Source organism: Glycine max, chromosome 13, assembly GCF_000004515.6.
Source record: "Glycine max cultivar Williams 82 chromosome 13, Glycine_max_v4.0, whole genome shotgun sequence".
NCBI classification, from domain to species: domain Eukaryota; kingdom Viridiplantae; phylum Streptophyta; class Magnoliopsida; order Fabales; family Fabaceae; genus Glycine; species Glycine max.
The window spans coordinates 12,872,596-12,898,743 of record NC_038249.2 but is presented as its reverse complement, the minus strand read 5'-3'; the positions used below and the strand labels follow the sequence as shown (position 1 = coordinate 12,898,743).

At 35.3% G+C, this 26,148-nt stretch overlaps 1 protein-coding gene across 4 annotated transcripts; it reads right to left on the bottom strand.

Annotated features, from left to right (window-relative positions):
- On the bottom strand, positions 1 to 22,957 carry LOC100790608 (alpha/beta hydrolase domain-containing protein 17C). Of its 4 annotated transcripts, XM_014765260.3 has the most exons (7): positions 22,386 to 22,940; positions 13,128 to 13,164; positions 9,950 to 9,979; positions 1,829 to 2,065; positions 1,691 to 1,738; positions 594 to 653; positions 1 to 500 (listed from the first exon to the last, which is right to left on the bottom strand). In XM_014765260.3, the coding sequence occupies exons 1-7, from the start codon at positions 22,712 to 22,714 to the stop codon at positions 243 to 245; spliced, it is 999 nt and encodes a 332-aa protein (XP_014620746.1). In that variant the 5' UTR covers positions 22,715 to 22,940; the 3' UTR covers positions 1 to 242. The 4 variants fall into 4 exon arrangements, with proteins under 4 accessions (XP_014620746.1, XP_014620745.1, XP_040864597.1 ...); XM_014765259.3 differs by having other exon boundaries at positions 1 to 653; XM_041008663.1 differs by lacking the exon at positions 9,950 to 9,979.
- Positions 22,958 to 26,148: the final 3,191 nt, after the last annotated feature.

Below are 26,148 nucleotides of genomic sequence, written 5' to 3'. Positions count from 1 at the left end.
TAACCAAAAACAAATTATCTTAATGATTGCATTTAGATCAAGCTGTTGATTTTACAGGCCATACAAATGCATATTACTTTCAATAATTTAACATACAGCTGAATTATGGACCTAAGGAGGAAAGGAAACCGAAAACTCACTCAGTATATTCATTTAGAAGTGGCATCATTACCTGAAAAGTGGAATTAGATTACCTGCCAAGTGAATCCTAGCAGATAAATTATTCTGGACAGTTTGAGAGACTACCAAACTAACCCCTTTCTTCTCCTAAACCTATCAACATGGTCTGTGCTCATACGAGATTTTTCCGGTTTGCCTGGTTTTTTAGACTTCTCGAGACGGCTATCTAAACTGTTTCTAGAAACTTCAGGGATTTCTGTACTCAATTCGGAAGTACCGGAAGTTCCACTTTCAGATTCTTTGCTAGCTTTGCCTTGATTCTCAGATTCTACAGTATCCTTTTTAGAACCATTCGCAGTTGCTTTAGATTTTCCAATTGTCTGTACAAATTTCTTTAGATGTTTAATGAATTCTGGGTAAAGCTCAAGATTACAATGTCCACCACCACTTACCCACAAGGGTTCGTACTTTACCTTGCAAAGCTCCCAGAGCTGCTTCCCATGGGACACATCCACAACTTCATCTGCAGTCCCCTGGTCATGGAAAAATTATAACCATCACTACTGTTTACCAACTTCTGAAGAAAAGAGACAATAAAAAGTATATTGAAAACAAATAATAGGGAAGAATGCGTGATGAATGGCTACGGTCTTACTGATAGTGCAAACTAATAGAGTTCAAATTTGGTCCCTTACTAGCATAAGACCTTTCACACTAATGAGGAGCGTTAGCATCACACTCTATTAGTTAAAATTTATTGAAAACTATAAAAACATGAGTCAAACTCATAAAATAAGAAGTGAGATCTATAAAATTGTGATTTCCAATAATTTTTGGAGATCCTACATCGACTAGTAATATGGTCAAATTAACATATATAAGTGGGAGATAACCCTCATCTTACAAGCCAGTTTTGTAAGATTGAGTTAAGCCAAAACTCAAGTTCTAAAGTATTAGAGCCCATCCTAGCTATTGTTGTTAAGCCTATCGGGCCACCTTCTATCACGTCATTATTGAACCACCCACAAATGTTTAGTCTTGTAAACTTCACACTCGAGATGTCCAATTCTTGGTGTGAGGAGGGTGTGTTGGAGATTCTACATCGACTAGTGATACAAACTGGTTTTGTAGAGTTTAGAGTAGGCTTAAACCCACATTCTAAATAAAGAGTGTGTTAGAAAGCATGTTGGTAACATTTCTCTTACAAGAAAAGCAACTCATTACAATAACTATGGTTTTTCATTTGCAGTGGAAGTCTTTATAACAGTTTTTTTCCTTAAGGTAGCAACATATGGTTTACTATAAGTGTAAAATGATTTACACTGTCACATTAAATCCAACAATAGCAAGTTACTTGACTTAATTAAGCATGTTCTAGCTATACATAAAAGCATTTATTTGGGTGGCCAACTTAATTTACAGCTGAAGCCTGAAAGAAAAAAAAAAACCTTATGCATTACTAACAAAAGCAAAAAAACATGGACATGTAGCCCTAAAAGAACACAACACATTAAATTGTGGCAGGGGGGGGGGGGGGGGTGGCGGCAGTGGCGGAGAGAAAGTCACTTACATGTATAACCAAAACAGGACATTTGACCGCACCAACTTTGTCGATATTCTGGATAGAAGAAAAACAAACCATGTAAAATATCCATATATTGAATGAAACAGATTGGAAATTTAGAATAGAATCAGTTAAAAACTCTACCTTATAAATATCAAACCAGTATGTCCGTTTTACAGGGTATAGTACTCTAAGCCCAGACAAAATTGGACTATGCAAGACAACACCTCTTAATTCTGGTATCCGTGAAGCAAGATCAAGTGTGGGACCACTCCCAACAGATTGACCATACAATATCAATTGTTCATCTTTCACCCCGTATTGCTCTTTTAGGCATTTATATGCAGCATCAATATCTGCGTATGTATTACATTCAGTTGGCTGTTTCAACATACAAAAAGGATGACTGTTAACTTACAAGCAATAATGCCACTCTGAAAGAACCATCAACAACAACACCATAGTATTCGGCGTAAAAATATTGAAAACTCATTTTACAAATAAACAAAAGTTTCTTTATTTAATACAGAATTGCTGATAAACTTAAAGTCGTTGATCCCAGACTGCTTATAAATCCACATTTTTCCACAAAATGTCTTTTACATTCATAAACAACATAAACGTCATCCATGTTAGAATTAAGAATATTAGGATTCTTATACTATGTTAGGACTCTGAAATCTTCTTAGGGTAATGCTCTTCTGGACTTACAAGTAACACTTTATTAGTACTTCACCAAATGATGGGTATAATGTTATGAACACGGTCAATTTCCTTGTATTCTAGGTCAAGGATTCCTCAAAAAAGAGAAACAAATATACTGATAATTCTCTGCTTCTCCATTCATTACTATTCATGGCTTAAGTGAAAATCACTACATCAGTGGAGGTCCACATAGTGAAAAAGCATAACAGAATTGTCCAGATGGCAATTCACAATAACAAACTAAGAAATATAAACAATAATAGAAATACTAAAAGGGAAGATATTTGTTGTCTTGAGCCATGCTAGTCCTTGTAACGAATGGGCTTGGTAACTTCCTCTTGGGCCTTCCTTCCTCTGTTAGCTTGTTGTTGGCCACGTCTGAATTGCCCTCTTCACAAGTTATATTGTCCTCAAGGTGGGAGACAGAACACATTTCTTCCCAATTTTCCCAGCTAGAGTCATCAGGTAGGCCAAGCCATTGAACCAAGACATGGCGTGTGGGAGGAATAGTGGAATGATCCCATTTCGACTTCAGAATAGTTAAAGGCAGGACTAGAGGATGGTTGTAATGAGATGAAGCAGGAAGTTGGTTGAAGGAGTTAGGAAGTGGACCAATGTGGGGTTTGAGAAGTGAACAATAGAATACAGGGAGTATTTTAGAGGTGTTTGGTAGAGCAAGTTTGTAAGCAACAGAGCCAATTTTCTCAAGAATTTGGAAGGGACCATAAAACCATATGGACAACTTATGGTAAGGACCACCTGTAGCGGATAGTTGTCTGTAAGGACACAATCTGACATACACCAACTCATGAACAGCATAAGACACATCACGGCATTTGCAGTCAGCCTGAACCTTCATCTGATGTTTAGCCTTTTCCAACTTACGTTTCAACACAATTAACAGCTCCTGGCATTCAGTTAGCAATTGATCTACAGCCTCAATAGGAGATGAACCCAACAGATAGTGAGGAATAGAAGGTGGAGGTTTTCCAAATATGAAATGGAAAGGAGAGAGACCAGTTGCAGTATGAACAGAAGTATTGTATGACCACTCTGTTAGAGAAAGGAATCTGCTCCAGCGTGCCTGATGAGTATGAACAAAGCTTTGAAGGTATTGTTCTGGAACTCTATTAAGGACCTCAGTTTGTCCATCACCTTGTGGATGGTATGAGGTTGCTCATACCAAGCTTAGTACCACAAACCTTGAAGAGCTCACACCAAAATTTACTGATAAAAATGGGATCGCGATCGGAAACCAAATTGTGGGGAAGACCATGATGTTTGCAGACAAGGTCAAAAAATAATTGAGCTACCTTGAAAGAGGTAAACTGAGAGGGAAGTAGACCAAAATGCACACCCTTGGAAAAATGGTCTACCACAACAAGGATCACTGTATAGTTTGAAGATGGAGGCAAACATGTAACACCTCATTTTTCGTAAAATAAATTGAAAATGATTTTTTTAAAATAAATAGTTTTAGAAAAATTATGAGATTTTTATAATTAAATAAACAAGAAAAAATAACTTTATTAATTAAGATAATGGTTTGAAGGAAAATAAAAAAGATATTTTATTTATTCATTTGATTGGAAATAAAATAGAGTTCATGTTTATAAATTAACATAAAAAAAAATAGAGTAAATAATAGGCTGGGAGTACCCTAGCTATAAATAAAGACACGTTAGGTCAGTTTTCAAACTGATGATACGTTTCTACGCTTCCTCTTCCTCTCAATTTCATTTTTCCTTCTTCCTCTCTCAAAACCCTCTCTTTTTTCGCATACACCCAAACTTGTCTTAGTAAAATGATGATCCCGGACTCATTAACCGTTGGATCGTCGTGAAATTTGAGCACCAGGTTTGGAACTGATTTTTAGACAAATGCCTTTCGCATCGTAGCTTTTTTTCCCCGTAGACACTCAAAACCTGTCCCAGTAAAACAACGATCCTGGACTCGTCAACCGTTGGATTGTCGTGAAATTTGGACACCACCTTCGGAATCCATTTCCTTACATTCTCACCGTTGGAATATACAAAATAATGTTGGTGTTGAGAGAAATTAGTCTTGAAATTGACAGTAAAATGGAGTTTACAATCTCTTCTCCTTCTCTCTAATGTTTGAAAACCCTAACAAAACAAATAGAGGAAAAAGCTTGAGGAAACTGAGGAAAATGCTAGAGACACTGCTATTAGTGTCAGACTACACATGTGAGCCCGCTTAGAAGTAAGGGATAAGTTTATCGCAATTGGAGTTAGAATGAACATGTGTAGGGATCCTTAGGGAATCAAATTGGGATTTATTTTGGAATGTTTTTTGAATTATAATTTTTCCTTTATGATTATAAATACAATATTGTTGTATTTGATGGACCAATTGATGTCATGATACGAATTGGTTGATAAAATTGAGTGCTCTTAGTGTTTTCGTGTTTTTAACCTAGGATTTTGATTCATTGATTTTTGATATGATTGTGTGAAATTGTTGGAGAGTTTTTACTCCCCATGTTGTGAGAAACACTTTTATATAAATTGTTTGTACTTTGAACAAGATTTGCTAGATTAGCATGACAAATTGTTGTATTGAAATTATAACTTTGTTACTGGGATTGAGTATAAGTACAAAGTTGAACATGCGTCATTTTGTGAGATACACGTAAACATGGGATGGTGGATTATGACGTTGTGATATGTTAAAATTATGGACATGAAATTTGGTTGTGAATAAGTGTGGTTAACACTTGATGTGACAATACTTGTGTTGTGAGTTGTGAATTATACAATAACACGATTGATGTTTACCTTGAGAAAAGTGTTTATGCGCAATGTTAAAGGAAAAGTGTAGGATTCCTAGTTAGGAATCTAAAGTGTTAAATTGTAGTGCAATGTGTTAAATGTGTTTGAAACATGAGTGTGAGGTTGTGGGTTTTGTATAATTCATGAGCAATGTCTGCGTACAAAAATTATTTTAGGGTTGGACCTGAATCAGGAAGGTGAGGTCCTAACGGATTCCTCAGAGTCTAGGCCTTGGGGGTAAAAACACTCGGTTTGAGTGCTTTTTTAAGCCTATGTTGATCCCATATGATTGGAGCATTCTCGCAAAACAGAGTGACCCTGATTGATTACCTTATGATTTTACTTAATAAGAGTGGCCCTGACTAGTTACCTTATGATTTTACTTAGTGAGAATGACTTGACATACCCATTGTGTGGTATGTCTTGTTATGTACTCCTAAGCGTCCCAGGATGATTTTTCACTAACATGGTACGACATTGCATATAGGCTTGAGTCTTAGTATAATTGTTGCATAATGCTTGCTAATTGTTTATTATGAAATTGATGAGTGTTATTACGTTTTGACTCGAGTGTATGATTCATGTGTAATGTGATTGGTGATTGAAAAATAAATTTTAAATGATAAAGTGGTGAATTGATGTGGATTGTATTAAGTTGAGCTATGTTATAAATACTTTCATAATTTATTTTAATTACATCTTTGTTTATTTGTATTTTTTTAAATGTGATAACTCACTTCCTATGTGCGATTTGTGTTTGGATCTTGTGATGATCTCGAACCTTGTGTTCGTGGGAGCAGATGCCTAAGTGGATGACTTTAAAGAACCTCATGTTAAAGGACGCTAGGACACAATGCTCTGATAGGATGTGACATTGGGGATGAATTTTTATTTTAATTGCATGATGTTATTTTATTTTATTTTACCTCACTAATTTAACAAAATTTCTTTTGTAAACTTTGATGACCTTGTTCTAAGCTGGATATGTTTTTAATAAGTTTTATTTAACAATATTAAAGCGAATGTGAACCTTTTACCCACATGAATTTGTTTATCAATATTTTTATATTTTTTATTTATTTATATGTATGTTGGGGTAGAGGGTGTCACAAAACCTATGATAAAATCTAGGGAGAGGTCGTCCTAAATAGTGCTGGCAATGGGTAATGGTTGCAGGAGTCCAGTGGGGCGCTTTGTTGCATACTTGGTCTACTAACAAGTGTGGCATTGGGCTACAAACTTCTGAACATCAGCTCGCATATCTTGCCAATAAAATTTTCCTGTAAATGGGACAATGTTTTGAAGATACCCATATGGCCAGCAAGGGGAGTTTGATGAAACTCTTGGAGCAGCAGAGTACGGTAAGGAGATGAAGCCGGAACCCAAATTCTCCCTTTGAAGAGAATAGAACGATTATGAATATTGAAATCAACAAGGTCCTCGGGATGATCTTGGAGTTTCTAAAAGAGTTTGAGAAACTCTTCATTGGTCTACATTGATCGCCAAAAATCATCCAGGAATACAAAATTGGGCATTGATGAAACCATACACAAAGAGTGACTGTCTGAAGGAGTTCTGGATAAAGCATCTGCCATTAATTACATTGTGGTGACCAGCTCAGGGTACTGAATAGTGTAGTTGTAGCCCAATAACTTGGAAAGATACACCTTTTGTTCTAGTGTTTGGATAATATGAGACATCAAGTTCTTAAGACTTTTATGATCAGTAAGGATGGTAAAGGGATGACCGAGGAGATATTGACACCACTTCTTAACTGCAAAAGTGATGGCGTGGAGTTCCCAGATGTATGTGGAGGCCCAAAGTAAGCAAGGGCAAAATGGCTTGCTGAAATAAGCTATAGGATGGCCCTATTGCATAAGAACAACTCCCATGGCGGTCCCGGACGTGTCCATTTCAAGCACAAAAGGCAAGGAAAAATCTAGGAGAGCTAATACAAGGGCATTAGTCATCGCCCTCTTAAGGGCATCAAATGCTGCTTGATTTTTGGAAGACCAAGAAAATTCCCCTTTCTTTAGTAAAGCATTCAATGTTCTTGCAATCAAAGCATAACCGCAAATGAAGCGGCGATAAAAACCCATTAGCCCCTAGAAGCCACGAAGATTACGCACCAAAGATGGAACTAACCAGTCAAGCATTACTTGAATTTTGGAAGGTTTCGGAGCAACTCCTTCCCAAGAGACGATGTGACCCAAATACTTTAGCTGGCGTTGCCCAATAAGACATTTGGAACCTCTGAGAAAGGATTCCCCTTCATGAAAGGTATTGAACACAGTCTCTAAGTGATGTAAATGATCCTACAAGGTGCGGCTATAGACCAAGATGTCATCAAAGAAAACCGCAACAAATTTACAAAGGAAAGGGGCAAAAACTGTTTTCATCGTGGCCTGAAAAGTTAACGGCGCATTGCATAAGCCGAAGGGCATGAAACGATATTCAAAGTGCCTATGGTGAGTGTGAAAAGCCTCTAAGGAACATCTGTGGGATCCATTCGAATTTGGTGAAATCCCTGCCTGAGGTCCAATTTGGAGAACCACAAGGCTCCGACAAGCTCATCAAGGAGTTCGTCTATGGCAGGCAGGGGAAAGCAATCACGCAACATGATGGAGTTCAAAGCATGAAAGTTGACGCACATCCTCTATGTGCCATCCTTCTTCTTCACCAGAAGTACAGGAGAAGAGAAAGGACTTCGGCTAGGCTAAATGAACCCCGATTGTAGCATTTCATCAACTTGGCGTTCGATCTCACACTTCAGAGAGTGAAGGTAACAACAAGGACAAACGTTGGTTGGGGTTGAGTTGGGAAGTAGATGGATTTGATGGTTGGTGGTGTGGTTTGGAGGAAGTGTGGATGGGGTAAAGAATAGATGGTTAAAGTGGTGGATGAGGACAGAAAGGAGTGTGTTGGGATGAGTGGGAGTGTTTGGTGAAGAGGATGGGGTGGGTTTGGGTAGGACCTGAATGTGGAATAAGGAAGAAACGGAATGGGTTGTAATGAGGTGCTTCACTTAGTTAGCCGAAATGTCCAAGGGAATGGAGGGGTTGTGTGCCTTGAATTCAATGGGAGAACCATTGTGGATAAACTTCATAGTCAAAGTGTTGTAGTCCATCAAAACTAAGTCCAATTGTTTTAACCATTGGACACCCAGTACTACTTCAGCACCACTTATGGGTAAAATGTATAGGTCCACCTGACCCTGGATGGTCAAAGGAATAGCACGACACATAGAATGGCAATCAACAACCATACCATTACCTACCACAATAGTACCATTACATTTGCAACTTTGTCTTGCATGAAATTATGTGTGCTCCCACTATCCACAAGGATTGTGATTGAGTGTTGGGCCAAGTGACCCAATAAATGTAAGGCTTCGTGAGAAGAGTGACCCGAAAAAGCGTTGAGGCTAATCTAAGCCTCAGGGTAAGGTTGGAATCCTCCAAAAGAGTGAGGGTAGAATCTGAGTGTGGTGGTTCCTCCAAACTGGTCTCATCGAAGTACTCCTCCATGAGCAAGAGGAAGAAGTGTGCCTTGCACCTATGGCTAGGACTGAACTTGTTGTCGCAATAGTATCAGAGACCCTTATCTCGGCAACTGGCTATCTCAGCTTGAGAAATGTGTTTGTAGCGTGTGTGGTGGAGCTTGCAACAATGGAGCGGGAGAATGAACTGTCAAAGGAGCAGGGCTTGTAACGATGGGTACAACTGTTGGGGTCAAGAATGAACGGATAGACGAAAGGAGTAGTGGCGGAGGACAAGATCGGAAAGACTTATGACGGTCCTCAATTTTGTCTTCCTAGAGTTTGGCAAGAGCAACTACTTGAGGAAGAGACATAGGTTGATGTGCCTGGACCTCACGACGTATCTCTACAAAGACCTGAAATGAAACAACTCAGTAGGAACAGATGAGGCAATCCTACAATGCAATTTGCCAGTTGTTCAAACTCCATAAGATAATCGTTGATGGTGCCTTGTTGAGACAGCTTGAAGAGGGCTCCGCAGGGGTCGTCTTAGTATGACAGCGCAACGTAACGGAGAGACATTCTGATACGGGAGTGCCAAGATATTCAAATTATTGAGATTTTGAAAACCACCCGGTTCAATTGAATTTGGGTACATCAAGCTTCATAAATGGGTGTGGGGTGTAGGGTGAAACAGGGGAAGGTTGTGGGGTTAAGGGTGAGGGAGGATAAATGTTCAACTCTCAATCTAAGCACCAAATTGTTATGAACACTGGGGTAAGGGTGAGGGAGAATAATTGTTCGAATTTCAATGAAAGCACCAAATTGTTGTAAACACAGTAAATTTCCTTGTATTCGAGGTCAAGGATTCCTCAAAAAAGAGAAACAAACATACTGATAATTCTCTGCTTCCCCATTCATTACTATTCATGGCTTATATAATAAGTGAAAATCACTACATTAGTGGAGGTCCACATAGTGGAAAAGCATAACAGAATTGTCCAGATGGCAATTCACAATAACAAACTAAGAAATATAAACAATAAAAGAAATACTGAAAGGGAAGATATTTGTTGTCCCGAGCCATGTTAGTCCTTGTAACGAACAGGCATGGTAATCTTCCTCTTGGGCCTTCCTTCCTCTGTTGGCTTGTTGGTCACGTCTGAATTGCCCTCTTCATGAGTTATATTGCCCTCTCTATCATATAAACAGGTGTGGGGTCAAAGTACAGGTGCAGCTTACCCATACCCACACATATAATGATAATAGTAAAAAAAAAAAGTTTAGAACCTGTAGAGTTGCAGAGGTGAGAATACTGACCTGCAGAGATTTGATTATTTTTAATTAGGGCCTGAACTATGGCAATGTTTAAATAGGCCACTGAACTATTTTAAATGAGGGACCTAATTAAAAAACAAATACGAGTTCAAGGACCCAATTGAAAAAAAAAATTTAGGGACTTAATTGTTGTCAAATAATGCAGGGACCTGCAGATTAATTTAAACAATAAATTTCAGTAGAAAAACTTCCTAGAGAATTGGCAACAACCCAGCTTACCAAAATGTAAGGCGCTTTCTAGAACAGACTCACTCAGATGAACTGCTTAGCCTCAACAGGGAAGCAACTAAATAGATTTTCCAAACCTAAGTCTATGGCTAAAAGTAGGAGTCAATCTAAGACATGTCATGATGGCAAAGCACGAAGATTTTTACTGAAGCTTGGCTCTGAATATTACTCATCTGGACAAGCTATATGTGGCCCAAAAATGCTTTTAGGGATTGAAAACTGTTATTTTGAGTTTCTTCCAAGATCAAAAGTGGTTTTAAGTAGGATATCAGCCTGATGACAAATGATCCACTTGAAAGCTCATAAAAGGCTAAAATTCAACTTTAAAATTGTTAGTGATTGACAAATAACTTGACAGAAGTAACCTATATAACCAATTGAGGGCGAGCCCTGGCACAACAGTAAAGTTGTGCCTTGGTGGCCAGACCATGGATTCGAATCCAAAAATAGCCTTTTTGCATATGCAAGGGTAAGGCTGCATACAATGACCCTCCCCCATACCTTCGCATAGCTAGGAGCCTTTTTGGTATGTTATTTTTTTTTAATCTTTATAACCAATTGTTGGACCTTGCAGCCTTTAAACTTTTGTATAAAGTAGAACCTTGCTGTCAGCTGGATGATTTTATCCAAGTAGCCTACACACTTGAATACATCACAGGTGCTTGTCAAGGTCAAAAGCAGAAAAAGATTGAACAATATCAAAGCTGCAAATAGGCACCACATGCTTTGAAGGAAGCAGTAACAATTGTGTTAAAAAAAAATAGGGATGTGTACTTTTGAAGGATGTGTTACTTCTGCACTCTGCAAACTGGGCCCATTGCAGAGTAAATTTTGAAAGCAGAATTAGGTGATAGAGGAAATAGGAGAAGAGAATGAGATAAAACAAAAAAAACTACATCCAAACTCCAAATAATCCTCAAAATGGTTTTGTAGGACTAGCTTCCAATATCCAACTTAAAACTTAAAGTTACCTGATACATTCAAGAAATCAAAATTATTCCCAAGTCATAATAACTAATATCAATGTGTTAAATCTGGCTTATGTAAAAGTGATTCCATTCCTGTCCATAGTTGTCAATACTGAATAACAGCAGGGAGCAGCCAACCACAAAGTGGAACAAGAGAGCATGATGACCATTATACCAAAATTATGTATGCCATATAAATCATTTATACTGCACACATAAAATAATCCAAAAAATAAAGGCATATTCATCATTAATAATTAAAAGTCATAGTCTAGGCACACAATCATCATAAATTTATGGCATAATGTACAAGAAACATCAAGGTCATTATAGAGTAGGTCTCAGAGCAAACTGCACAGACCTAAAATAAAGAACGAACAAAGGATGGAAGTGCTGCAAAGATTGCAAGATGCAGGGGGTTGCCTGAAAATAGCCAGAATGTCGGTGGGTTGCCAGAAAATGATGGTTTCTGAAGCTCAAACCATGTACTGACAGAATACAATGAATGCTGAAAAAAATGGTAATAGGGGTGGACAGTTTCTAAAGCTGAAACCAGATGGCAAGTGTAACAGAGATGTGGCTATACAGCATCTACAACTGGGGACAGAGCTAGAATGTTTGCAACTAGAGACAGGCTAGTGTATGTCAGAGAAGTCCCCCAATAGTTCACTTGTGAGAAAGTCACCACCAAAAGTCAGTGCATGAAGTGCATATGAGAATGCTTTTGTTATTCACAGACAGATCACAGAGGATGGCAAACCAAGCTCTAATATAATGTTAAGAATTTAGGGAGTAGGTAAAGACAGAGGAAAGCAGAGACTAAGGCGATGACCAATCTGATTTTGATATTGAATTCATGTGATACAAAATACAAAGCATTAATACTTGTTTATACTAATAATAGACTTCAAATCTTAATTAAATAAGAAAATAAATCATTATATATGATGAAAGATGGAAACCACTCCGAAATTAGATAATCCAAGACACTCTTAAAGACTGAAAGATACAATAATGACATAGTAAGATATTTTTACAAAAATTAAAGGATTCCCTTTTGCCTCAATATTTAAGTCTTTTGAAAATATCTTGCTACACAATCGTGGCCAATGGTCATAACTTATGTGTCATTTCCTTTGCTTTTCAAACATGTCCTAGCTAGTGGTCACAACTTTCATGAGGTCAACTTATATATATAGGGAATTACTTTGGTAAGAACAATTGGTTATTGTGGAAAATGAAAACAATGAATATAAACCATTGGAACTTATTTGAATGTTGAAAGTTAAAAGATAAATGCATATGACATTTTAAATGATCATATATGATCACTAACTAACTTTTAATCTTGATTATCCATGTATAGTTGTAATTTAGATTTACCATTTTCACATTCTTAGAATGAGAACAGTTTATACACACACACAGTACAAGGTGGGAACTCTTATTTATTGTGAGAAATTAGAATACTTAATTACAACCTTTAGATTAAAATTGACAGTCTAAATTGCATATTTGATAATTAATCTCGCATGATTTTCTTCCTTTTTTAATTAAAGATCATGTGAAATTGTAATTGAATATGCCATCTGAATCGTTAATTTTAATCTAATAGTTGTAAATATATTGGATGAGTTTGTTTAAACTTATAAAAAGCAACTTTGAAATTAGTGTTTTTTTAAGAAGCAGATAGGATTTGTTTCTTAAAAAAAGCAGAAAACTGCTTATTTTAAGTAAAAGTAGTTTAGACAAACACATCGGAAAAACAAAAATATGCTTATTTTATTGTCTGATTTCCAACAATAACTATGTGTGTGTGTAGTAAACACAATAGACAATAAGATTTAAGAACATTAAGAAGTTGTGTAAATATACATCTTAATTGTACTGATAGAGTGAGAGATTTGGATGGGCAGAAAATTTAGCCTACTAACCTTTCCTGTTGACTGTCCATACCCAGAGTAATCATAACTGTTGAAAGAAAAGTTTTTGAAATAAGTCAATGAAAAGAAATGAAGTAGTAGCATTAAAGGACATATTTAAAGGCACAATGGGCATATTGCATGTGTCATCTGAGAATAACAAAAGCATTCCCATATGCACTTTTAAATTCATGTAATTGTATCCTATAAGTAGCCAAGAACCAAGAGAACTTTATTTCTTATATTTTCAATTAGATAAATTCAAGACAAATATATACTGCCGAAGATACATGAATTGCAGTATGGAATAGCAAACTGATGAAGAATAAAACATCAATGAAGAACATTACAAGCTATCTTTTGCTTTATAGACAGCATAAGCCATAGACAACATACTCACAAATTCCCAATGAATGATTAAAAAGAGTGCATATGATATAACGCTTGTGCTTCCATAAAATTTATTTTAGTTGGCCTATACATTCTTCATATCTTTTGGGTCTATTTGGGAAGAGGAGGAATGAGGGAAAGATAAGGCAAAGCAATGCTGCTAATATCAATGAATACAAAATTAGTAAAGGATGATGCCAGTAAAAATTACCAAGAAGACTACGGTAATAAAATATCATAGCTAATGAAATTTTAAACAGAGGATGTTTGTAATCTTCCTGATATTGATTCACCAAAATAATATAGCAGAAACTCAAGATGTAATATTGTTCAGTTCATACTTTTGCCTTAGACAGAACTAAGTTTTGCTAAGTATGGGAATAATCATGATAGAAAATACATTTGCAACATTAAAGATGATTGCCGTGTGAAATTGAACATTAGTAACTATTCTCCATAAACGAGTATGACTTAAGTGAACAAGAGTTCTCTCTCCAAGACACATTTTATTTTACTACTCACAATCACAACTTTAGGCCACTAAAAGTATATCTTCAAGATAGTTACAATTAGGGGTATAAATAAGTTGAGTTATTTGTGAATTATTCAAACTCGACTCATTAAATGCTCATTCAAGCTTGTTACTTTATTAGCTTGAGCTTGATTATATAGATGAGTCAAGCTCAAACTTAATAGGATTGACATTAAAAGCTTGTGTGTAAGGGGGTGTTAGGTTTGGCTGTTTTCTGTTTTCATTTTCACTGAAAATAGAAAATGGTGATGAAAATGCGTTTGGTTAGATTTCTGTTTTCATTTTCAGTGAAAATATTTTCTCAAATGAACCAAAAACTGAAAACAATAAAATCTTGTTTTCAGTTGAAACCAGGAACCTCATTTTGGGTAAAATGAAAACGTTAATCTAAAAATACATTTCCTTTCGAAAATACTTTTCAATGTTTTTATTTCTTGAAAGCAGAAAATAAAAAGTCAAACCAAACATGTTTTTAAAATTCTAATATTTTGAAAATGAAAATAGTTTTCAGAAAATGAAAATGCAAACCAAACACACCCTAATAAATTCAAGCAATTGAAAATTCAAATTTCAAGTTGGTATCAGAGCGGGTAACCGTTCTGATCACCGTCCGCTACCGTCTGCCACCATCCACCATTGTCCACCACCAGCTGCCGCCAGCCACCATATCTTCCGGCGAACCCAGGGTTGGGTGCACCTTGAGGAGCGCGACTCACCCCTGCAAGTCGCGTGACCAGAATCTCAGCCACGCGCCGCCACCAGTTCGCGCCAGTTCCGACGCGTGCAGTCCACGCGCCGCCGTCCGGCCACTGAAAGCTTGCCGGACCAGTCCCAAACGCCTCGTCGTGTTCTTCTGGGCACGTTTCAGCCCTTGTTTCAGCTTGTTCTTTCCAACCCATGCATCCTCTTCCTCTACTCCATTAGGGTTTCTTTTTCCTTTGATCGAAAATGGCATCCATTGGCCCTGTGTTATCCTTCTCTGGAACTCCCACCATTACTACTACAAAACTCAATTGAAAGAACTATTTGTCTTGGTCTGCCTCAGTGGAGTTGTGGTTCCTTGGCCAAGGATATCATGACCACTTGGAAAAAGAAGCTAGTGTTGTTCCAACTGACAAGAAACCTGAGGGGGAAAAACTTGACTTTCAACTCTGTACTGTGCTATGGCAATCTGTTGAGCCTGATGTTTTGGAAATTCTTAGATAATTCAAAACATGTTGTTCTTTTTGGAAGAAGGCTCAAGATATATTTGCCAACGATATTCAAAGTCTTTTTGATGCAACCCAAAAGGTTGTTGCACTCAAACAGACCAACCATGATATGATTGCTCATATAGGTAAAGCTCGAGCAACAGTGGAAGAGTTAAAAAGATTTCTTGTGGCTGATTCTTTGGAGGAGATTAATAGGAAGCTGGATAAGTTTTACATGGTTCTTATTTTGAGGAGTTTACATTCAGATTTCGATCATGTGCGTGATCAAGTTCCAACAATGGATTCTCTAGTTACTAGACTCCTTCGTGTGCCCCATGAGTTGAAAGATGGAAACTCAGCTGAAGTTATGGAAACATCAGCATGACAGCACCTCGTGGAAGAGGAGGAAGTCGTAACAACAGAGGAGGCCGTGGTGGAAGGGGTGGGCGTCCTCAATGCACCTATTGCAAGAGGATGGGACATACTCAAAAAAACTGTTACTCCTTACATGGCTTTCCCAACAAGGTAGCACATGCATCTAAATCTGAAAAATCAGAGTCTAAGTTTTCCGATGAGGAGTACCAAGAATATTTAAAGCTTAAATATGAAAAATCCAGCAACCAAGCTCAATCCTCTTCGGTACCGGATGTTTCAACAACATGTATTTCTCAATCTGTGAAGGTCCAAGCCCTTGAATACTTAACTCAGGTACCTCTGATCATATCTCTGGTAACAAATCGTCTTTTTCATTCATTTCTTTTTCAAAAACTCCTCACTTTGTTAGTGTAGCCAATGGGTCCAAAGTTGCATCTCAAGGAATTGGTCAAGTATCTTTGTCTCCTTCATTAAAGTTGAACTCTGTATTATTTATTCCTCATTGTCCCTACAACTTAATCTCATTAAGTCAATTAACTAGTTCGTTAAATTGCTCAGTAACCTTTGATGCTAATTCTTTTGATTCAGGAACATGATAGGGGTCGTCTGATTGGAGAAGGACGTGAATCACGAGGACTTTATTACTTAGAGTCTAGCCTTCCTGTGTCCTTTTTTTGCAACTTCAAAGCCCAAGCTTTGACATGATCGTCTAGGTCACCGAAGTTTAACAAAATTGAAAATGATGTTTCTTAGTCTTAAGGACCTTCAAGTCTTAGAATGTGAATCTTGTCAATTAGGGAAACATGTTAGGTCATCATTTTATCAATCAGACAAAAGATGTAATTTGACTTTCTCTATCATTCATTCTGATGTTTGGGGACCAAGTCGTGTCACATCTTTTGATTTTAGATATTTTGTAACCTTCATTGATGAATTTTCCAAATGTATTTGGGTTTATTTAATAAAAGACAAATCTGAATTTTTGTCTATATTTATGTCTTTCTTCAACGAGATTCGGAACCAATTTGGGAAAACTATTAAGATTTTCAGAAGTGATAATGCTAAAGAGTATTTTTCTCATGATCTGTGTCCTCTTTCTTATCCTCAAAAGGTATTTTACATCAGTCCACATGTCCTCACACACCACAACAAAATGGCATAGCAGAGAGAAAGAATCGTCATCTTCTTGAAATTGCACGCTCCCTAATGTTAAACTCAAATGGTTCTATACATCATTGGGGAGATGCAGTTCTCACGGCTTGTTTTTTAATAAGCAGGATGCCTTCTTCTCTTGAAAATCAGATTCCTCACTCAATTATTTTCCCTAATGACCCATTATTTCATGTCTCTCCTAGAGTATTTGGTTATACCTGTTTTGTTCATGATCTCTCTCCTGGTTTAGACAAACTATCTGCTAAGGCTATTAAATGTGTCTTTTTAGGATATTCTCATCTTCAAAAACAAGTGTTATTCTCCTACTACAAAACGGTATTATATGTCTGCTGATGTTACTTTCTTTGAGGACACACCCTTCTTCTCGTCCTCCATAGACTATTCTTCTTCCCTTCAGCAAGTTCTTCCTGTCCCATCTTCTGGTCCAATGAGTAATTCCAACCAAAGTGTTAGTGAAATACCTTCTCATCCACCAAACTTAACCGAAGTTGCTCCTTCACCCCTCATTACATATCAACGCAAGACACGGCAAGTTAGCTCTACAGTGCCTGAGTCTTCTTCTCGTGATTCAGATCCTCCTCAAGCAGATCCTCAAACCATGGATCCTTCCTCTTCCACTTCTTCTCATAACTCTGATTCAAATTGGCCCATTGCACTCAGGAAAGCTACTAGATCTACTCGTAATCCTCATCCTATTTATAATTTCTTGAGTTACCATCAGTTGTCTCCTTCATACTTTTCTTTTGTTTTTTATTGTCTTCTCTTACTATTCCTAACAATATCCATGAGGCACTTGATCATCCTGGATGACGACAAGCCATGATTGATAAAATGTAGGCTCTTGAAAGCAATGATACTTGGGAACTTATTCCTCTTCCTCCTGACAAGAAAACGGTTGGTTGTAGATGGGTCTATGCTATTAAAGTTGGATCCAATGGTGAAGTTGATCGACTGAAGACTCGGTTAGTAGCTAAAGACTACACTCAAATCTATGGTCTTGATTATTTTGATACTTTATCTCCTGTAACTAAAATCGCCACTGTTCGACTATTCCTTGCTATGGCTGTCATGTGTCATTGGCCCCTCCATCAACTTGACATTAAAAATGCCTTCCTTCATGGAGATCTTCAGGAGAAAATTTATATGGAGCAACCTCCTGGCTTTGTTGCTCAGGGGGGGTATGGTCTAGTATGCAAGCTACACAATCTCTTTATGGATTGAAGCAATCTCCTCGAGCTTGGTTTGGTAAGTTTAGTCATATTGTGCAACTTTTTGGGTTAAAACGAAGTGAAGCAGATCATTCTGTTTTTTATTGTCATACATCTCTTGGAAAGTGTGTTTATTTAATGGTCTATGTTGATGATATAGTGATTACAGGAAATGATGCTACTAAGATCTCTCAGTTAAAAGAGCACTTATTTAGCCATTTTCAGACCAAAGACCTGGGTTATTTGAGGTACTTCCTTGGTATTGAGGTGGCTCAATCAAAAGATGGTATTGTGATTTCACAGAGAAAGTATGCTCTTGATATATTGAAAGAAACAGGCGTGCAAAATTGTAGACTTGTTGATAGCCCTATGGATCCAAATCAGAAACTCATGGCAAATCAAAGTGAGATTTATCCTGATTCTGAGAGATATAACAGACTTGGTGGGAAAACTCATTTATCTTACCATTACAAGACCTGATATTTCCTTTGTTGTTGGGGTTGTTAGCCAATTTATGCAAAATCCTCATGTTGATCATTGGAACGTTGTCATGCGTATTCTCAGATATGTAAAGAAGGCTCCAGGACAAGGATTGTTGTATGAAGACAAAGGAAACACTCAAGTCTCAGGATATTGTGATGCAGATTGTGCTGGCTGTCCTATAGACAGAAGATCTACCTCAGGATATTGTGTTTTTATTGGAGGGAATATTATTTCTTGGAAGAGCAAGAAATAAGCTGTTGTTGCTCGATCCAATGCGGAGGCTGAATATAGATCTATGACTATGGTTACATGTGAACTTATGTGGATTAAACAATTTCTCCAAGAATTGGAATTTTGTGAAGTTGTGCAAATGAAATTATACTGTGATAATCAGGCAGCTCTTCACATTGCCTCAAATCCAGTCTTTCATGAGAAGACTAAACACATAGAGATTGATTGTCATTTCATTTGAGAGAAACTATCGTCCAAGGAGATTAACACTGAGTTTATCAACTCTAATGACCAGCCAGCAGATATTCTAACTAAGTCCTTAAGAGGAGCTAGAATTCAGTCTATATGTTCCAAGCTTGGTGCATATGATTTGTATGCTCCAGCTTGAAGGGGAGTGTTAAAATATTATGTATAAATCTGTATTGAGGAGTCAGCTGTATTGTCTGGTTGTAAACAGCTGTCTCCCACTCCTTGTACCCTATATATATATATTTAAGAGTGTGTAATAAATTCAAGCAATTGAAAATTCAAATTTCAAGTATTTTCTTTACCCATACTCACTTTAGAAGAGCCAAATTCCCATACTATCATAGTAAGCTTGATCGTATGAGGATACTGTGAAAGGGATACCACAAATTAGAAGGACACCTTAACTGTGAATTAGGTATACTTGGACCAGGTGTTTGTGGAACTGCTGCTGGAGTTGAAGAGGAATCAGAACCTTTGAGTGAGGTTAATTGAAAGTGCATCAGCTAGTACAGTTTTCAAGCTCTCCTCAAGCCTCTCCCGATCAAGCAGGAGTGTGTTGATTACATTGATAAGGAAAGGATCAAATCTACCACTCACCGCAGCAGGGAAAACATCATATTCATTAAGGGAGTCCTCCAGAATTGATCCAAGTTGATCTAGAGCAGAGACAGAATCTCCAATCCAAAGCAAGAAATGGAATCAACAATGGCTTTTATTCTTGATGCTGTTCAGCTCAGATCTAAAGTAATGAAATTTTGCTTGTATTTTTCATGAAAAAGGTTATGGATCTCCTCCCAGACTTGTCAAGAATGAATACACCCAACAGTCAAGAATGAATACACCTAACAACACTGGGAAGAAGTGAATTAACAAGTGAAAATGGAGCCAGGCTAAGAGAACAGAATTCTGCTGCTCCAACTCAACATACGCTAGATTTACTATGCCTTGATCATGATCTTCGTTAGTTCTGAATCCGAAAGGAATTGTTGGATTGTCTGCATAGTTTTGTAGTTGGTGGCCTCAGATTACACCTTCTTTGTTGATTCAATTTTTTCTCATCCAGTTGATAGAGATTGTGCAGGAAAACGTAACTAGCACAAAACATGGGGCATAATTTTCTAGAAAATAGAAACAACATTGATGGAATGCAAAGGTACCAGGACAAAAAATCAGTTCTGATACCATATTACTAAACAGTGAGCCAAGAAGGCAAGAGAAAGTAGAAGAAAGAGAGCAGATATTTCACACCATCTTAGACTGAAAACTATTCAGTAATGTTGAAGTATTTGAAAATGTCATCTCTGATCCAGAGACTGTACTTTATATAGTAACTGAACCTGTAACTGCATTGTAGTTCAGCTACAACAGACTGTAACAAATTACAGTAACAGTCTACAACTAACAAACTAACAGTAACAGCACATAAAAAACTGTAACAAACTACAGTAATAGGCTGCACCTAACAACCTTAACAGTAATATAACATGTAACAGTAACAACACATAATACTGTATAGTGTATACTCCAACATGCTATGACGTACATAGGACAAATATCCAGCATCACAAATAAGAAAAAAAAAAACATTCATAAGCTTGGTCAATAAAAACAATACCAGGCCAAATTCTAAAACATAATAGCAGCATGATGAGCTGAGATAGCAAGTTCCAATTTCCTAGTTATTAATCACTATGACACAGTTAGAGAGGGAGGATTCATATAATTCAACAATGCAACATCACACATGCAAAGAAAAATTATCCACCCAAAGCTACACGTTGCAAGCAACCTAAAATTCACATTGTGAAAACGAAGACAACAAGGTAAGTTCAGACGACCAGGTAACAGAAGTTTCAAGTTTCAACACCATGCAAAATTGCAAATGGATAACAGGTACGTGTCGATCCACTCAAAATTTTTCCAGGTACGTGTCAATCCACTCAACTTTTCCTTTTCAGCATTATCTTTTATGCCAAAAATCATCTTAACAGGAAAAGAATGTTTCTTCAGCAATCAAATTTTCCATTACAGTAGCTGATTTCCCTAGAAAAAGTTAAATCCCTTCCTCTTTAACATCACCGCCATCATTTTGATTCAAGTAACCTTTAAGCAAAGAAAACAGAACCTCCCTTGAATCAGCTAAGAAAATGGAAACAACATAGATAGGAAGCCATGGTACCAGGACAAAAAATCAGCTCCGATAGAGTATTACTAAACAGTGAGCCAAGATGGCAAGAGAAAGTAGCAGAAAGAGGGAAAACATTTAACAGCATCTTAGGCTGAAAAGCTATTCAGTAACATTAAGTATTCGAAAGAGTCATCTCTGATGAAGAGACTGAACTTTATATAGTAACTGAAGCTGCAACTGCATTGAGTTCAGCTACAACAGACTGCAACAAATTACACAGTAACAACCCACAACTAACAAACTAACAGTAACAGCACATAATAAATCTGTTACAAACTACAGTAATAGGCTGCACCTAACAAGCTTAACAGTAACAGAACATGTAACAGTAACAACACATAATACTGTAGTGTATACACTGACATGCTATGACGTACATAGGATAAAAACATCCAGTATCATAAATAAGAATAAATCATTCATAACAATGGTCAATAAAAACACTACCAGGCCAAATTCTAAAACATGTCAGCATCACGAGCTACTGAGATAGTAAGTTCCAATTTCCTAGTTACTAATAACTAAACCAAGACAACAAGGCAAGTTCAGCTCTTCAGAATAGCAATACTAAGAAGAGACAAACAGAACTTTAAAGTTTCAACAACGTGCAGATAGATAACAGGTAAGCATCGATCCACACAAACGTTTCTATTTCAGTATTATCTTTTGTGCCAAAAACCATCTCAACAGGAAAAAAATGTTCTTTAAGCAATCAAATTTTCCATTGCTGTAGCTGACTTCTCTAGAAAAAGTTAAACCCCCTTCCTCTTTAACATCGCTGCCTCCGCCGCCGTCATTTCGATTCCGCAACTACCCTTTACCCAAAGAAAACAGAACCTTCCTTTAATCACTTTTTCCCTTCAGAACCATCACAAAAACACCATCACCATTACCAATTCCAACTCCAATCATAAAACAACATCATTAAAAAGCATAGAGAAAAGCAAGAGCAAGCAACCGGAGCTTAATCAAAAGAAACTCCTTCAGAAGCTTAATTTAACATAATAATAATCATAATTATTTACAAAAAAAATCAAACAACTTAACTTTAATTAACTAAAACTCAAAAAGTAAATATATATATATATATATATATATATATATATATAGATCATCCCAGACACAACCAATTAGTGCAATTATGCAAACACCACTAAAACCAATCACAGCAACATCAACATCAAGCTAAATTTTCTTTTTAAAAAAACACAAAAAAAGCTAAAAAGGGAAGAAAAACGAAAAAAAAAGTACCCCATAACATTGAGGCGAAGCCTGTTACTCAATTCGACGAAAAGTTCAAACATTTGGCCCAAATCCGCGGCATTCCCGTGGGAATAGAGCATGGTGCAGGTGGGTCTATGGTACTTAACGTACACCGCCACGATTTCGTTGCCTCGGCGCGTGCGAAGCTTGAGAACGTCCACGTTGTCCTTGCTCGGCACCTCAGGAATTTCGAGTCGCGGCGGCGCCGGCGGAGGGTCCGAGACGCCGCCAACCTCGGCGGCGACCACCGTGTAGGACGGCGGGTGCGGCGGGAAGAAGGCGAACTTGGCGGCGATCGAGGAGGTGACTCCGCCCATGGCGGCGATGACTCATACAGGCCGCGCGTCACGGCGGCGCGTGGGTTTTGAAAATTGTGCTTTTGGCGGTGGTGCTGGGCTGGTGGAGTTCTTATTATATTTTGTGAGCAACTTTTTTGAATTTCTAAGTGAGAGAGAGAAGAAAGAGACTGTTCAGTGTTGTTGGTGTATTTGTCGACTCAGCTTTGCTTTTATTGCTTTATTACATTACATGGGATTCACAACAACAACAACAAGGTACGTGCCTAGGTAACTATAAATAACGTATTTATCGCTCTACGGTGCAGTATATGTTTAATTACTCGTTGCTACTGTTACAAAAAATTTAATACAGTGTTTAACTAAAAAAAAATCAGTACAGTATCTTTTAATTCTTACTACTAGATTTTAAACCATTAAGCTTAATGAAATTTATTTTTATTTGTCATTTTCCAATTAATATTAATGATGTAATCTTTTAAAAAATAGGGATGTAATACTTTTATAAAATTTATAAATTAAAAAAATATAATAAATATATAGTTATAGTTGTTTAAATTGTAGTAATCATTTTGTTACTATGAATAATATGTTTTATATGTAATTAAATTTTTTGTGTTTATAATTAATAATTTTTAAATGTTTTTATTGCAAAAAGTAAATATATATATATATATATATATATATATATATATATATATATATTTAAATGATATTATAATCATTTTGAAGATATTGATTTTAATTATGTGATATTGTTGAAGTTTTGAATTGGTTAATCTCATTTTCACTTAAATTAAATATTTTATGTGAATGCAATGAGTTTTGTTTATTATTATTATTTAATTTTAATTTTATTGTTTGATATATTTTAAAGTTATTCATCTATAATTGCTTAAAAAAAAGAGATGTCCTCAAAATTTTATATCTTATAATTTAATTGATATACATATTATTTATCTATAAGAAATATTATTGAGATGTGTTACTATTAATTTCATATGTTAATATTTTTCATTAATTTCAAAAGGATAATATTAATAATAATAATAATATTATTATTATTATTATTGCATACCTTATAACTATTTTATATTTATTATACGTAATGATTTAATAATTCATGCTTTGACTGAATAAAGATAAATTATTATTAATATTAATTTATGAATTCATAAAAGTAACAATTATAATATTAAAATTGACTTTTATATATGAATTGAAAATAACTCTATTTATTGTTATTGTTATTAATTTATGATTATAAAATATATGCAATAATTATTATTAATAATGTAGTTGATGTAATTCTCTATAAAAAAATAAAATTAAAGTGAAGTTATATATATATATATATATATCAAACTCTCGAATTAATTTGTTAATTTTTATAAGTTTATGATTATCCTTTGCAAGTTGACTCTTAAGTAAATTCTTTTTTAATAGACTCTCGGTAGACTCTATAAACTTTAAGTAAACTCGATAGAATCTCGAGTTTACTATCAAGTCAAGGAGTCAATAAGTTAAAAAAAAAATTAGACCAAAATGTAAGTCATTTTGAGTTGTTTTTTGTCTATTTAGTATTTCAACATACATTCAATTAATATGTTTTTCTCAAATAGAAAAACTCTCACTTTTAATAACATCAAACTTTTGTTCTCTAATAACATCAAATCTTCTATGAGAATGATATATCACTATTATAACAAGTTATTATCGGTGATGTATTACTAGACTTAGTTATTTAAATATTGTGAAATTTATGATTTACTATTTTACTTTATTATATTTTTGAATTGTTTAATTGATATGTTATTTATAGATATTTTGTTATTATTTTTATATAAAGTGAACTCTTATGCGTCTATATATATATTATTTTAATTTTTAAATATTAATATTAGATTATCTAAATATATATAAACAAATTTCAATTGTTCATAAAATATATTTTATATTTTATTAATTAATTTAAAAATTCTACTTTTCTATATATAATTTTTTAATATATATCCTTTGTTATTACATAGAATAAAATTTTATGAATTATTTAAATTTAACTCTATTTTTTTTTATAAAATTAGTACTTTAATTATTATTTTTTATAAAATAATATATAAAATTTAAGATTTTCATTTGTCATTATTGGTAAAAAATAATTAATAGTACATTATTATTATTATTTTAATAATAATAATTATTAGTATAAATTATTATTATAGTATTTAATATTTGAATATATATATATATATATATATATATATATATATATATATATATATATATATATATATATATATAACAATTATCAAAATAACTTAGTTCTTCACTAAATGCACTTCGAAACATTAAATTCAGTTATATTTGATGGCTATAATAGAGTTGAGTGATTGATCCAATGATTAGATAAGTAAAGTTTACTATATATTATAGATAGATTATAGATTATAAATATAAACAACTAAAACGATTTAGACAACTTCAAGTTATAATTTGTTAATGTATTTTAATTTATAAAAAAAACAAATAAGTATGTGTTTGTTAATAAACATCACATACCTTTCCTAACATACAAGACATTTATTCTTTGTTAAAGGATGATAACAAGTTATAATGAAAAAAAAAAAAGATAACAAGGGAGGTACATCTCTTATGGTACAAGTAAAGCGTATATCTACTTGTGTTGTTATACTGAGAACAAGAGATAGTACATCTCTTGTAGATCAGTTCAAGTGAAACATACATCCACTTGATTGTTCAAAGAGAACAAGGGAGGATACATCCCTTGTGGATCTTTGCTTGTAAAGGATTTTAGAAGATTATTGGAAATCTCAAGAATCGGTGATTACTTGGGGACTGGATGAGTATAAATCTTGTGTTTGTCTTCTTCTTCCCTACACTCTTTACTTTTTCGCTGTGTTCTTTTATTTCCGCTTTACTTTTGTCTAAGTTATTGTTTTTGTTCTTTACTTCCTCATAAATTAGTATTAGTAGTAAAGCCTAATTGAATCTAGTAATATTAAGAAGGATAATTTTTTAATTAGTCAAGACACATTAATCATTAATTCACCCCCACCTCCACCCCCCTTCTTAATTATTCTGAGGTCACTTGATCCATCAAGTTGGTCATCGTAAACACCCAAAGTATACTGATCTCTTAAAATCAAAATGATTGACTACAATATATTTTACACAGACATAGTTAAAACAAATTATATGAACCACCAACACACATATAGTATATATATTTTTAAGCCACATTTATGTCAACATAGATGATTCTTTTATTTTCAGACTCGAGAACTTCATGTTGTTTATATCAACTATGAAGGCCATTTAAGACCCACATCCACAAATCACTCGTAATACATGAATTAATTTAAAAAATAAGCCAACCTGTAATTTGCTTTAATACGTCCAACATTTAGGAGACATACCTAAATTGGGGCAGAGCT

Coding starts and splice junctions, on each gene's coding strand:
- LOC100790608 (XM_014765259.3), bottom strand. CDS start 22,714: ATGGGCGGAGTCACCTCCTCGATCGCCGCCAAGTTCGCCTTCTTCCCG. Junction 13,165..22,385: donor CTTCGCCTCAATGTTATGGG/GTACTTTTTTTT, acceptor TTCTTTCAACAG/TTATGATTACTCTGGGTATG. Junction 2,066..9,949: donor TCACCTCTGCAACTCTACAG/GTTCTAAACTTT, acceptor ATGTTGAAACAG/CCAACTGAATGTAATACATA.